The sequence below is a fragment of the Notamacropus eugenii genome, chromosome 3 (genome assembly GCF_028372415.1).
Source record: "Notamacropus eugenii isolate mMacEug1 chromosome 3, mMacEug1.pri_v2, whole genome shotgun sequence".
NCBI lineage: Eukaryota > Metazoa > Chordata > Mammalia > Diprotodontia > Macropodidae > Notamacropus > Notamacropus eugenii.
Window position 1 is genome coordinate 467,202,556 of NC_092874.1, and position 14,609 is coordinate 467,217,164.

General features: G+C 46.5%; 1 protein-coding gene across 6 annotated transcripts in view; it reads right to left on the reverse strand.

Moving 5' to 3' along the window:
• FLNB (filamin B) overlaps positions 1-14,609 on the reverse strand; it is a 157,339-nt gene that overhangs the window by 52,779 nt on the left and 89,951 nt on the right. For all 6 annotated transcript variants that reach the window (XM_072598836.1, XM_072598838.1, XM_072598837.1 and 3 more), the window contains exons 14-20: positions 14,223-14,366; positions 13,862-13,985; positions 13,342-13,502; positions 11,257-11,347; positions 10,785-10,954; positions 3,965-4,082; positions 512-774 (exon numbers count right to left, since the gene is read on the reverse strand). In XM_072598836.1, the coding sequence (XP_072454937.1) occupies positions 512-774; positions 3,965-4,082; positions 10,785-10,954; positions 11,257-11,347; positions 13,342-13,502; positions 13,862-13,985; positions 14,223-14,366 (1,071 nt within the window). The remainder of the gene's footprint in view (positions 1-511; positions 775-3,964; positions 4,083-10,784; positions 10,955-11,256; positions 11,348-13,341; positions 13,503-13,861; positions 13,986-14,222; positions 14,367-14,609) is intronic.

The following is a 14,609-nucleotide window of genomic DNA, read 5'->3' on the forward strand; positions in this document are numbered from 1 at the left end:
GCTTAGAGGAAGGGCCTAGGAGAGCCTTGGCAGGCGGGATGGTGGGCAGCCCCCTCTGGGCAGATATGCCTGAGAGCTGAAGAAGGCAGGCTCAATAGCAGTGACTGCCATGACTGAAACTTTCCTCCTGTGAATTTTCCTTTACCACTCTTACCTTTCTCATCTTTTTTTATTGTATGGGGGGAGGAGGAGAGAGGGGAAGGAAGCACTGCTTCCATATCTTTGGGGGGATTAGGGTAAAGGGGGTCTCCTATGACCCAAATACCACCATACAGGAAGTCAGTTGGCTTTTAATGGCCTCCAAAGTCAACCTTCCCTTTTAGTCACCACTGACAGAGAAAAGCAATGTTATAAAATTCACAACCAGTTAACCAGTTTAGACCAAAGTTGATGCTCTGCACACCAGTCAGAATCCTGGAGACCCAGAAGTAATGAAAGAGGAGAATGAGAGGACCCAAAGTGCAGAAAAATCCAGGTCTCCAAACCAGGAAAGGGCAGGAAAATCCTTTACCTTTGAAGGATCCGGGGGCAGAGAGGCTTCCACAGTAAAGGGACTGCCTGGAATGGGGTTCCCATCATAACTCACATCCACAGCATACAGGCCTTCTTCCTTGGGGATGTACTTGGCAGTGCTGTAGTCCTTGCCTGGGACAGTAGACACCAGGCACGGCACCATCTGTCGAGCAGGGCTCAAAATGGTCACATCCAGTTTACCTTGCCCTCCAGCTCCTTTGGTGTCCACCAAGAACTCCTGGTCCTTTCCGACTTCCACCCCTAGAAGCAGAGAAAGAGCACAGGAAAGGGAAGTTTAAAGATATCACCACCACACTGATATACAATTTGGGACATTTGGATGGATCTCAAAAGGAAGCACTTCCACAAAAGGAAGCACTTCCACAGGTCACACCTGGGGCAGGGAGGGAGTTCTGGGATGGAGATACACACATCCCCAATTTAAAAAATTCTTGGCAAGTCTCCTGCTCTACAACTTACAGAAGGCTGCCTGGGACTGAGGGGTCAGGTGGCCCACCCAGGTCACAGAACAGGTATGTCAAACCTAGGTCTTACTGGGTTCGAAGGCAGCCCCCTGTCCACTACACCAGGCTGTCTCCAAAAGAATGTAGTTAGGACTAGACAAAGGAGAAATCTTGGAAGAAACTCCAGATGGGTCATACCCTTAATCCTGTTTGGTGGGAGCCTGTGCCTCCACTCTTCTGGAGAGAAGGGATCTAGACCCATAACTTTAACTACAGAGGGAACTCCCATTGCAAAAACTCCCTGACCACCCCCTTTGCAGATCAGCAGAACAGCTGATTCCTGTATCCTGTATCCACACTAGGAATGTTGTATCCATCCACATCTTGTATCTTCTGAATGGAAAACATCTCATAGGAATCCCTAGTTTCCTTCAGTGTCTACCTCTGGTGTCATCTTAACAGAAGAAACATGCCTCCTGGTCCCCAGAAGGGTTTACACTTTCTCTGTGCCCCTGAAAGGACTCACTACTCTTTCCTTAATTATGCAGATTTTGTTTTCCCTTCAGTAAAATGCAGACTCCATGAGAACAGGAGCCATTTTAATTTTTATCTTTGTCACTCCAGTGGCTAGCACAGTGCCTAGAACAAGTCAAGTGCTCAAAAAACACTTGGTGAAATGGACCTTGAGGAAAAGACCAGGACAATGAGAAGTTATAATTGACCGCTAGTCACACAGCTAGAGTCATGTATCAGAAACAGACCCTGAACCCATGTCTGACCCTAACGTCCACCCTGTGTCCAAAAAGCCTTCCACCTTCCTCGGTTCAATGGCACATACAGACAACAGTACAAAAGGGTTAAGCCTAGAAGAGAAAAGGGATGTGTAAGTGGGGCACAGAGCAAAGCCAATTCTGGGAAACAAATGGGTGTCTGGGAGCCTAACGGCTTTACTGTGAGACTTGTCATTTGGCCAAATACCTTTGGTGCTATTTTTGTCAAATAGGCAAAGTGCTCTCAACAAAGGGAAACAGTGAGGTGACTGGGCACCCGGCCTGGTGCAGGCTGAAAAGTTGCCTGCATCGCCAAACCAAGCACTCTCAAACAGGTAAATAAATAGGTGGAGGACATATTTCGGAGCCATGTTTTTCCCTGTTTGGCCAAAATGCAACTTTCTAATGAGTGTGCTGCCTTCCTCTAGAGGAGCTGAATCTGCACTCAAGAGCTCTCCAGTGGTGACCAGGAAGGTCAGGACCCTCTGAGGAAGGTAGGCTCTTACTCCAGCATCCATCATGGCCAGAGTGACCAGCGACAGCTTTGTCAGGTGAAAGGGCCGCTGGACAAGAAGGGCACATGCCATGCCATGCCATCTCCTCAGAGCATCATCTATGTGGCATTTGAACCCTTGTTCCAGGTGGAATGTGACTGAGAGTCTCTGTGGCCTCTTTTTTCCCTTGAGCTTTGGAAAGTTCTTGGAGGCCAATAAGTTCACTGATCTAAGCTTCACTGTTGGTTTTTCACAACAGGACCTGAGATTTCAACAGCATAGGGCATTATCCAGGTAGGAAACTGCCGTGCCCAATGCAGGTCAGCACTTGCATGGGGGCTTGTAGTCTTTGAGAAAAGGTTCTTTAAAATCTTTATAACCTGGAAGTCTGGGGAAGCCCATAGACTCCTTTTTCTTAGAAGCAGGTTGTAAAATACATAAAAGCCATGGAATCACAAAGACAATGAATTCCATTGAAATACAGTGACGAAAATACTTTTAAAGACAATTTCATGGACCTGAGGCTAAGTCCCATCCCTGAGAGCTTCCTTATAGGATAGAAAGGTTAAGCATGGTGCCCAGGATTAGGCCTTGACTCTAGCCGTGCTCTTTTTAGGAGGCCACAATTGCCCTTCTCTGTGTCCTTTCCAAAGTGGGAGTTGTTGTGCCTAAATGGGTCATGCATCCAATTTAATGCAGTATGCATTTATTAAGCCCCTATGGCATATAAGGTCACACAACTAGAGTTGTGTGCTAGAAGCAGTCTTGAACCCAGGCTCGGGGTGACATGTAAGGGCTCTCCAGGAGCTCCACGGTGTATGGAGGAAAGGAACAGTAGGCGTGGCAGGGGAGAGAAGGACCAGACACATGGTGCTTCCTCTTTATTTGTTGAGCTGAAAGGAGATCCATTCCTTAGGTCAATAAGCATTGGATAAGCAGGGGAGGACAGGATCTGACTTAGAGCAAGGGAAAGCTTTGAAGCCATTAGGCCCCAGACCCTCATTTTCCCGGTGAGCAAACAGAAGCAGAGAGAGGTTAAGTGAACTCAAGTCTTTCTGACTCTAAACCATGACAGCACCTAGTTCCCTCAGCTTAGCAGTTGACCCTTTTATTCCAGAGGCTACAATAGGGTGTCACATTGAAAGTCACTTAGCACATCGACTCACTCAGCAGCTAAAATGGAGAAGAATTAGAAAAGGGAAAATCCTCAGGCCTCCACTGAGGAGACCACTGCAATCACCATGAACCCAGGGGATGAGACCCAGACCAGGTAGGTGGGAGTGGAAGGTGACCGCTGCAGAGGGTCCTACAGCCTTGGACCTGGCCCCTGCCCCACCCCCACAGAAACCGGGATATTTGGAAGAGGAGAGGGGGCAGGGAAGGAGAATGGCTTCCATTGAACATGAATTCAGGAGCTAAGAGGCTCCAACATGAGACAGTGTGTAAAGCTCGGGCTGGAAATTGTGAGAGACCTGGGATCAAAACCCATCTCAGCCCCCACTTCGCTTCTTTAGGTCTCAGTTTTCTCACCTATAGAATAGGGATACCAAGTACTTTGTCCCAGGGTGGCTGTGAGGCTCCAGTGTACATAAAAGCAGAATGCACCCCAAAGGCGCTCTCTAAATGTCAGCTACTCTAATAGTGATTTCCAGATAAATCAGGGGTGCTGCTTGGCGGACCTTTCCGATGGCTAGTCTTAGGGAGCCCCCAAGCGCACACTTACGGTTCTCCAGCCCATTGAGTCTTATCTTGCTCAAATCCAAGGGGGCAGCAACCTCTACCACAAAAGGGCTTTTGGGAATCGGATCCCCACCATAGGTCACCAGGACTTGTGTGCTGCCCTGAAACAAACAAAAACAAGGCACTGTTGAGAAACCTTCTGGACCCTGGCCCACTGACACATCGCTGGCCCTTTCTGTTTCTCCCAACAGCATGTGCTACCTACCAAACCCTGTATGGGACTGAGTTGCAGCCTGGTCACACCTGGGGCTGATTCCCAGACAGAATAAAGCAGAACGTAAAGACACCAGTGGCTGCCTCAATGAACAGGGAGCAGAGTTTAGCTTACGTTCTTGGCCAGGAAAGGGGAATGTGACTGTGAGCCACCATGAGACAGTCATGTGTAGCATCTGAGCTCCATCTCCAGGAAATCAGGGGAAGTGGGAGAAAGGCAGGCCATGGTGAGCCCTGGCCATCAGCCTCTGAATGGAGGCCCTCTCCTCCCCAGCACCAGCTCTGTATCAGGTGAACACACCATTTGCTTACTTTTCCATCCCTAGCTGGCTTTACTGCCCAATGCTCCTATCCCCCTGGCAAGTGGTCTGATGCCTGAAGCAAAGTCCGGCTGCCCCCAGCAAAAGAAGGTCCAGCTAGGCTGGCTCCCAGAGGCATAGGCGTGTGTGTGTGTGTGTGTGTGTGTGTGTGTGTGTGTGTGTGTGTGTCTGTCACCTGAACAAAATATACAGACAAGAAAGGAGCGGGGAGAGTGAGGAGGGGGATAAACATTTCCCCCGTAATCTGACAGTCTTCAGGAGAGCTCAGGCCTTACTGATTAAGCCTTAGAATAGTAGCAGTTTAGAAAAATGCCAGCAGAATCCACATTTCTTGAGAAAACACACTTCTAAAACCGTGCAAATCACAAAATTACAAAGTTCTCAGGATAAAACCCAAAACTGGAAGAGACCTTAGAAGTTAATTTGACCAAACAGCGTCATTTTAGAGATAAGCCTCCCTGAGGCTCAGGGAGAAGGACCAATCTGACTTGGGAAGGCACAGAAGGGACAGGCATAGCTGGGATTTGAACACAAGGCCTTCAATTCCGACTCGCTCAGCTATAGGACCCTGCTATTTCTCTTAACTTCCTTTTTGGAGGCAAACAGGGTGAAGAGACTTGCCCAGGGCCACACAGTAAGTGACTGTGGCCAGATCTGAACTCAGTTCCTCCTGATTCCTGGGCTGGTGCTCTGTCCACTGAGCCATCCACCCACTTCATCTGCTGCTTCTTGATATAGCTAGGAGATATGTTGCAAAAGCAGGGACTTTAACTGCAGTTGGCTAAGTTTCCCAGAACTTCTTGTTTCCTTGTTTTTGCTGAGTCCCAGACCTCTTAAAGTTCACTGAATGCTTCCACTTACCTGAGGGTACAGGAGTTTACCAAGGCTAGGTTTCTTGTCTATTCACCATTAGGCATTCAGATTAACAAAAAGATCTTGGACTTGTCTTCTCCCACAATAACCAAGGACACAAATCCTCCAGCCCTTCTCCCCCCAAAAGCTAGCAATAAAATTTAATTTTTAAAAAAACTATATTCTTCTCTTCCTACAAGAATATGGCATTTGGATTTTTGGACAGAAATGAAATCCTGAGGAAGTGCTTCTACCAAAGGTCAAAGGTTACACATGGATTCAAAGGGTCTTTAGAAACCAAAAAGGAAGGGAAAGGGTGAAAGCTGCCTACAAATATTCATGGCATTAAGAAAGAACAGAGGGGAGCTATAAAATAAAAAGATGAGAAATGTGGGGGGTCCAGGAGTTCATAGCAAACAAAATCCAAGAAAGATGTCAGTAGGAAGACCCCTGGTTCCAAACATCTGTACAAAGGAACAAGGCAAGCTGAATTACAAATTACGAAGAGGTAATTTTGACCTCGTGGGTATCACTGAGAGTTGGCAGGATAAGACCCATGACTGGCACAAGGTTTGGGACAGACATGGCCTGTTCAGAAGAAACAGGAGAGGCAAAAAGAATAGGGGAGCATCATTTAATAGAAACACATCCTTGTGTGGGGAAAAGCAGAGGATGGTGAGAACCATCTGGGTGAAAGATCAGTGGAGGCAGAAAGAGAAGCCATTTTTCTCACCAGGATATACTACAGACCTCCGAAACAGAAGGAGGAAACATGGTAGAATAGTGATAGGGCCTTTCCATTATCCAGATATCTGCTCAACCTCTCCCTTGGTTAGAAGCCAAGGAGTTAATAACTTATTGATTTGCTTAATGATAGAGTCATCCTCCAAAAGTTGGATGATCCAACAAAGAGAAAATCTATTCTGTATCAGAATCTTGCTAGCAAGAAAAAAAGCTCATTGCTAGGATGTCATCTATGGGAACCTTTCTTCACAGACTGTATGATAAAGGAGAGGAAAGTGCAGCAGAATCTACCGTGCACGTGAGACTTGAGGAGGACAGGTTTCAAAGAGTTCAAAGGAAGGAAGAGTAGGATGATGTAGACTCGAATTTTATAGGGGAAAATCAGTATAAGAGGGATGGCAAGCTATCAAGAATGAAATTCTGAGGACACAGGAGAAACAATTAGCAGCTGCCTGAAAAGCCTGATGTGGATGCACAGGGAACTCACCAAGCCAGAAAGAATTTTAAAAGATATTTACAAGGATGAAAGTCAAGGGACAAAGGAAAAATACAAAAGGATAGAAAGGTCTGGTAAGAATAATTTCAGGAGTTCAATAACTCCAGAACGAGCTGTAGCTGGCAAAGGGCGCTCAAGTCTCTAGCATGAAGTGAAGGACTAAAGAGCAGCACTGCTCCGTAGGCTGCATAACTGTCAACAACTTGGGCAGAGCTGCCTTTTCTGATTTTCCTTGTTCTCTGCCAAAGAGAAGGACCTTTGCACTGAAAACGACAGAACAAAAATGTTGAAGTGGAAACTGGGTCCCCCGATCAGCAAAGAGCTACTTTAAGAAAGGCAATAAATGAAGCCTTGGGGCAGTAAGGTGTGCCAAAGTGCACAGAGCGCTAGGCCTGCAGTCAGGAAGACTGAGCATCCTGAATTCAAATCCAGCCTCAGGCACTTCCTGGCTGTATGACCCTGGGCAAGTCATTTCACTCCGTTGGCCTCAGTTTCTTCATCTGTAAAATGAGCTGGAGAAGAAAATAGCAAACCAAGGCAGACTCTTTTTCAAGATAGGGTCACAAAGAGTTAGACATGAATGTAAGTGACTGAAGAACAAAAAGATGAAGCCAGCCCAGTTTCTGAAAGAACTGGTATATATGCTCAGGCATAAGCCAGAAAACAGGACAAAAGAAGGGCCAATGGGCTGATTTCCAAGGAAGGAATGGGAGGCATCTAAAAATGGCAGGACAGCGAAGCAAGGGGGTGGGGGGGGTCCTTGGCAAAATTGGAGAATAGGTCATTCGAGAGAGAAGTGGCCGGGCAGATGTAGAGGGAAGGAAAGAAAAGAACATGTCAGGAGGAACCAGCACTGCTTCTTTGTGTGATAAGATTGTTAAACTGGATCACAGGGATGATTCTATGTGGATGCGTAATTATGAATGTATACAATGCAGGTGAGCATTAGGAAGGCACGCATGCGGTTGTATGTATATGCATGCACACATGTAAAGGTGTAGAGATATGTGCTTGTGTGCATATATGTATGTTGAGGTGTGTGTATGGGTAGTTATATGCATGTCACATGTACTGGGGCATGTGCATGTGTATTATTGCACATATGTATGCATACAGAATCTGTGGCTGTGTATATATGAATGTATCTATGTAGAGATGTATGTGTAGTTGCATTATATGTGCACGTATGTATGGAGAGATGCATATATGTACTGTACACTATGCATTAGAGATGCATGCATGTATGTGTGTGTGTGTACATTACACGATGTCTCTGCTTTCTTCTTCAGGAACAGGCTGGACACTCAGCATCCTCTGAGGGTCCTTTGGGCTCAGATTCCTTGATCCCCAGCAAGTCTTGCCTCATTGGATTTGTCACAAGTAGCGTTGGACTTTTGTGCTTTGCAGGAATTTGCCAACTCTTTGAATGTTGAGAACATCAAATATAAAGAATTAACTTTGCCTAAAATAAGACTACAGAGGGTTACTGGAGGGCAGGGAACAGAACTTGGGCCTCTTTTGTCTGAACTTGGTTGTTGATTGTACTGAAGACAGCCAAGAAATGGGTTAGCTTTACACACACACACACACACACACACACACACACACACACACACACACACACACACACACACACACCCCTGTGTATGTGTTCATTATTTTTATAAAAGAAAGCTGCCATCACTAGCCTACTTGACAAAGGTGTCTCTAAAACAGGAATTATTTGGAGTTAATGAGAATTTTCTCATTCCCCCCAAGTCTCCCAAGCTTTTGCTAATACTTTGTAAGATACCAGTTTGTTAGGCAGAGGCAAAGACAGTGAGGTCAGACCCAGGGGCTTCCTAGATAATCCTGAAGGATGACACAAGGCAGCCCTAATTTCCCTCTCTCTGGCTTGTTCACTGGCTTTGGGGGATGGAGGTACTGGGGAGGCAGCAGAAAGAGCTGTATCCTCAGGATTCTTGGGGACTCTGGCCAGAAGTGACCACAGTAGAGAGGATGCAGCAGTGACCAAGCCAATCTGGTCAGGATGGCAGCAGCAATCCCCTGAACCTTCTGAGGTAGAGTGCCTTCCAAACAAGAGGCATCCACAGTGGCCGTTCTGGGCCAAGCAGGCCTCACCCAGTCTAACAGCCTCTGAAGCTGAGGAAGACCAGAGAAGAAAAAATGGATTGGAACAAACAAAAGAAATTCCTCTGCAGGAAGTCCAAAAGAGGACCCCTCCATCGTGAGGCTAATGAAAATGGCCTCGGAGAGAACATTGGCCTATGGCTTCTGCAGCCTTCCAAATGCACTGGGGGAGAAGAGCCCAAGGCTGTCCAGACTCTGGGCAGACATTGGCAAACAGACCACGGTGAGCCATCTGGAGAAGGGGCACAGGACGGAACCTGAAGAGAGCTCATTCTCTGCCAAGACACACCACAGCCACATAGCAGTGGGAGTAGCCACATTTCTGGAAAGGGAGGCTGGCTTATTCCCTCCCAACTAGTCACACACCACTCAGGAAGCTCACAACAGGGGTGGGAGAAGCAGGGCTTGCCAGAAGGGGCCCCCAGGGGTGGGCTTCTTAAGCCTCCTTGGGCTGAGGACTGCTTGGACAGTCACTCTGGGGAAGCCTATGGATCCCTTCTTGGAGTCACATTTTTAAGTATGCAAAAATAAAGTACATAGGACTACAAGGAAGACAATTATGTTGAAATACAGTAAACAAAATAGCTTTTTTTTAAGTTCACAAACCCGAGCTAAGAACCCTGGCTTTAGGTCAAGGCTGTGCCCAAAAGAACAGATCACAAAAAGCTTCATTCAAACAGGAGTTAAAAGGATGTGGATTATTCCATAAGGGGCATTAGCTTAGCCCTACCAGGGTGACCAAACACACACACCCCAAACTCGCAGAGAACCCCCCAGAGCTGTCACCCTGACCATTCAGCAAAGTCCCTTCTTCCAGGTGACGTTGGGCAAGCCCATCATCCATCTGAGCCTTGGATTCCTTTTCATAAAAAGATGGAAGTCAGATCCGAGAAGATTCCTCCCCTTCTCCATCGATTATCCTACAGCTCAAGTCCCAAGCCATGCACCAAGTAAGTAGAAAGAGCAGCAATGTTCCTACAAGTGTTCCCAAAGCTTTGGTTTGGTGGGAAGAGCCTTAGAAAAGGTCCATCTTCAAACTCCCTGTCTGATACTACCTCCATGGGTAACAACGGCAAAGATCTTGCCTCCCTGGGCCAGACCTGACTGGACCTGCTTTTTCCTTCTCTGTAAAATCAGGAGGGTTGGACATCCAGCTCAGGGCTGATGGTGACCTTCCACAAGTCCCATCCTCCTCAGTAAAGCCAGGAGGTGGGACTAGATGTCCCTGAAGTCTCTTTTGTTTCTGGGTTCATGAGGTAACTAGAACTGGCTCCTACCTGTAAGTTCACAGCATCCAAATCACTTGACCTTAAGGTAACTTTCCAATGTGCAGGTATCTGCCTCATTCTCGGTCACCTCAGAGGTTGTGTGCTCAGACCAATTATACCCTGGCCTCAATGCCCAATGACGTTTTGATGCCAGACAGAATGCTGGGCTGTACTTCAAAGAGTTAACATTCCATGGGATCTTCCCCCAAATGAGCCTGTTTCAGGGAAACTCAGACTCTGAATGTGAAATCGGTCTACACCAACTCCATGAGGGTTGGTGCTCAGACTACTTCAGTGCTTGCTTCCATACAAAACACCACCACAGCTGCTCTCACCATATCAATGACTTGAGATCTGAGCTCGGGAGGCAGGCTCCCCCGAGGTCCAAACGCAAACAAAAACAGCATCCTACACAATGAACCGACACACCAACCCAGGCCAGACAAGCGCTTCCCAGTCTGGGACTGGGGATCTTCTGTGAACAGAAAAAGCCAAAACAAAACCCCAAACCCCCAGAACAAGGTAAGCCTCACTAGCGCGTTTTCCCTTGGGTCTGGACCATTTTAATTGAAGCCCTCCTCACTGTGAGCTGTGAGGGCCATTGTCTGGATTTCCCAGACAAGGTTGGAACAAAGCAAGAAAACTTTACAGTCTGTTAAAGGTCAGATGCTTCCCAACATTGCCCAGGGACCCGCTAAATCCACTGGTGTTTAAAGACAAAAATGGTCTTGTGGCAAGGGGTGGGCCCTATTACCATAGCCAGAGGAGAGAGACACCCACCTGTTGGATTGGTGTATATTTCACAGTGTGGGAATAGTCATAGTTGTCGATGATATCCAGGTCCCGGATAGCGGCCCCAGCCTGGGGACCACTGAACTGTACATCTAGAGGAGCTTTCCCAGCCCCCTTGGTGAAGACGGTGAAGTGAGTCGGTTTTCCATTTTCCACCCCTATAAAAAAACACCTTGAAGTCAGAAGATGGGCAATCCACCTCTGGAGGAACTGGTCCGGCAGGTCTACCTAAGTGTCCCTGCTGTGGGGCTTCTGTGGTCTTGGCTCCTCTAGCCTAAGAATTTCTTTTCTCCCACCTGGAAATGTGCCATGATATAAGTGCTTCCTATTTCTAAATCAACATTCTTGATACAAGATCTACTTTTGTAGAGATAAGCCATCACCCACGCCTTATTTTTTTTTTTACATTAAATAAGCATGCCAATTTTGATCTCCAAATGCTTTGGAGAAGCAACCTTACCTGCCTTGCTGAGACCGGGGCCCTCTGCTCTGACTTTGCTGGCATCATGCGAAGGATCAACTTTGACGCGGAAAGGACTGGCAGGGATTTCCTGAAACACAAACAGGTTTTCAACAGAGAAACCTCCGAGATCGACACCAAACGGATCCAAACTTCCCTCTCTCCAAGTCAGATCTGATACTTCCAAGTTTTGTTTATTGATCCCCAGCCCCTGGGATACAGTGGAGTAGGGGCTGCCAATTTCAGCAACACCTCCATGTTGGTACCATATCTGCCTGCTCCGTATGCTTGCTCACTCTTTGTCTCCCCCTCTCCCTTCCTCTCTGTCTGTATGTTTCTCTCTCCAGGGATATGATTTCACAAGCATAAGGAATTCCTAGTGAGGAAACCCCCTGTCAATGCAAATTAACATGTGTCCTGTACTTTCCGGTCTCAGAAACTTGGCTCAGGGCAATGAAAAGTCCAGTGATTTCCCTGGGGTCACCCAGTCCAGACACTTCAGAAATGGGATTTGAACCTTTGGATTTCCCTGACCCTGGAGCTCACTACACAATACTGTCTAGCTCATTAGTCAATCTAACAGGTGCCTGCTCTCACTGATTAGGGGAGGTCATCTGATTTTTCTAGGCCTCGGTTTCCTCATCTGTTTAAGAAAATAAAAGGGAAGGGAAGCAGAGTTGGATCCCATGATAATCATGGTTCTTCCAGTTTAAACTTCCTATGATTCTCTGTTGAGAGTGTTTGTGTGCTGGTAGACAGACAACTGAATGCAAAGTCAGATCCCACCCCTGACTTATACTGGTTTTCTGATCCCAGGTGAGTCACAGAAAGTTCCTAGTGCCCCAGGCAAGCCTTAAAGGCCATAACTTACAGAGCAGATACCCATCTGCATTGGCAGGGAGTTTCTTCAATGGGAACTCCATGTACCAGGGAAATTACAGGGGCAGACCACACTAACTTCCCCTTCTCCTGACCAATAATGATCAGTGAAGAAGGGCTCGCCTTCCACATATTCAGCTTTTACCATTTTAATGACTATTTTATACAATTCAAACATGTGAATGAACCATCAATGCCCATCTATTTTTAGTTAAGGACAATTTGTAACTGGACAAGCAACTCTGAATGAGTTGCTTGCTAATTTCCATTAGAAGAGCTCAAGATGCTCGATGGAATCCCATCCTCGGAAAGATTCTAGGGTCCGAGTGGACTGTGCTTGGGAGAAGAGGTTCTAAGAGATACTGCTGAGTGAAAGCCTGAAGCAGACCATAAATGGTCTAACCCCAAAACCTTGCTACCTAACCCCAAAAACTTGCAATAAAGAAGAAATGGAAATAAAAGGATAAAAACTGCCCCCAGGGCAGAGGTTTGAGACCTAGGTTATAAAGGGGAGGATGCAAGGACTCCATTTTTCCCCCCAAAAAAGTTGTCTGCACACAAGCTAAAGAGAGTTAGTCCAGATAATTTGGCCACATTGAACCCAGAATACTTATCACCCATGGAGACTCTTCCCCAGAGAGACTCTTGACCTTATAATTATTTTTTGCTGCCTCTTCATGTTCACCTTTTTTTATTTATACAGCATTCCCCCTGCTAAACAGACTTCAAAAGCAACTCCCCTTACAACTGGCTATTGGAAAACAAAAGGGCCTCTCTTTTTGAAAGGGCATTTTAAATCCACTGACCCATACCCTGGGGGAGGATGCTTGGACCCTGAAGTGACCTTCTCCTATGCTAAGCACTGGGCTTTAAAGAAAGATTTGAATGAGTACTTCATCAAATCCTATCCACAGGGAAAACAAATTTGGTGGCTAATGCTGATCAAATGAGAAAGCAGCGTTAGACTGTCAAACAACTGAAAAGCTTAGGAAGATTGAGGGTTGGAAGAGGAAAAGGACACGGGACTGGGAACTGGGCCTGGCTCAGCCCTCTGAGCTGCCAAACCAGGAGGGATGGGTTGGTTTGTCAGCACTTGGCCAATCAAGCCACACCCCTTGTGCTGAATGCCAACTGAAGCAGCTGGTAACCACCTCCCTGCCCGCCTCCCCACCTCCACCTGGAGCTTTTCTGGACCCACTGACAAACCTTGGAGGCAAAGAGAACTTTGATGGTGTATCTGCCAGAAGCAGGGGGTGCATATTTCACTGTAAATGTATCGTTGGCATTGTGAATGATGTCAAAGTCCACATCTTCCTCATCCACACTCAGAACTCCAGCATCACATTTAATGCCAACACTGACATCACCTGAAACAAAGTCACTGGATTAATGCCCACTAAAAGCAAAGCATATTACAAAGAGTCTCACATCAATCATGTCTTCCTTGAGGTTCCCAGTAAGCCCATGGGAATTTCAGCTACCAACATGCTAGGACACAAAGTGGGAGCTTGGGTCTGGATAGATTTTTTGTTTACTTGGCTAGAACCTTAATAAGCAGATGCATAGTAAGAAGAATGATGAATGTCCTTTGGTTCAGCTTTCAATTTCAAGTTAGCTTTCCTTCAGAGACTATTTCTATCAAGAATCAACACCTGGCCAACACTTAGCAAAGAGGGCAATTCCCAAAAAGTGACAATAGCCAAAGTCTCTGATGGAGTGCTCTTACCTTCCCCTGCCTCTGTACAGTCTACAGTGAAGTGAGTGGGCTCATTGGCTTTTAGACCACTTCTCTCCACACCAGGACCAAACACTTTGACCTTCTGAGGGTGGCTCCCTTGACCAACACCAACCTAGAGACAAAATTCAAATTGTATTTATTCAGAAATCACGAGGCTATTGAAATCAATAGTGCAGTCTTCCTTATCACTCAAAACCTATTGCAACACACTTTAGTTCTCTATTAAGTCAAGCTGTAACCAAGGGTGTCTAGTGGTGGGTATCTCCTTAATCACCTATTTTCTGACCCATGCAAAATCTGTCCCAGCCTACAACTTGCCCAATCCTGAAGGCTGTGTTCAATTACCCACCCTGTATGGGCTTTTGGGGACATTCACTCCTCCCCACACGACAGAAATTGTGTGTTTTATTGGCTTCAGTGGTGTGTAACAACAGGCGTAGGTCCCATCCATCTTGGCCTTCATCTGAATCTCAATGGGATTGCCTTCTCCATCCTGAAAACAATTATCAAGACCTTAGCAAGCAAGTATAAGCCATTCTTTTATTAAGAAAAAGAGAGAGTGAATAGACTACTTTTAAAAGAGGTGATTCATGAAATTGCCTCAACATTTTTTAAAAGCCCAACAGAAAGATCACGCTACTGACTGGCTCCTCTCCATAATTCCTGCTGTTACATCTTGGAGTCATTATAAACGGGTACAAGGCTGACAACTTCCTCTCTTTCTTCAGGTTACAAC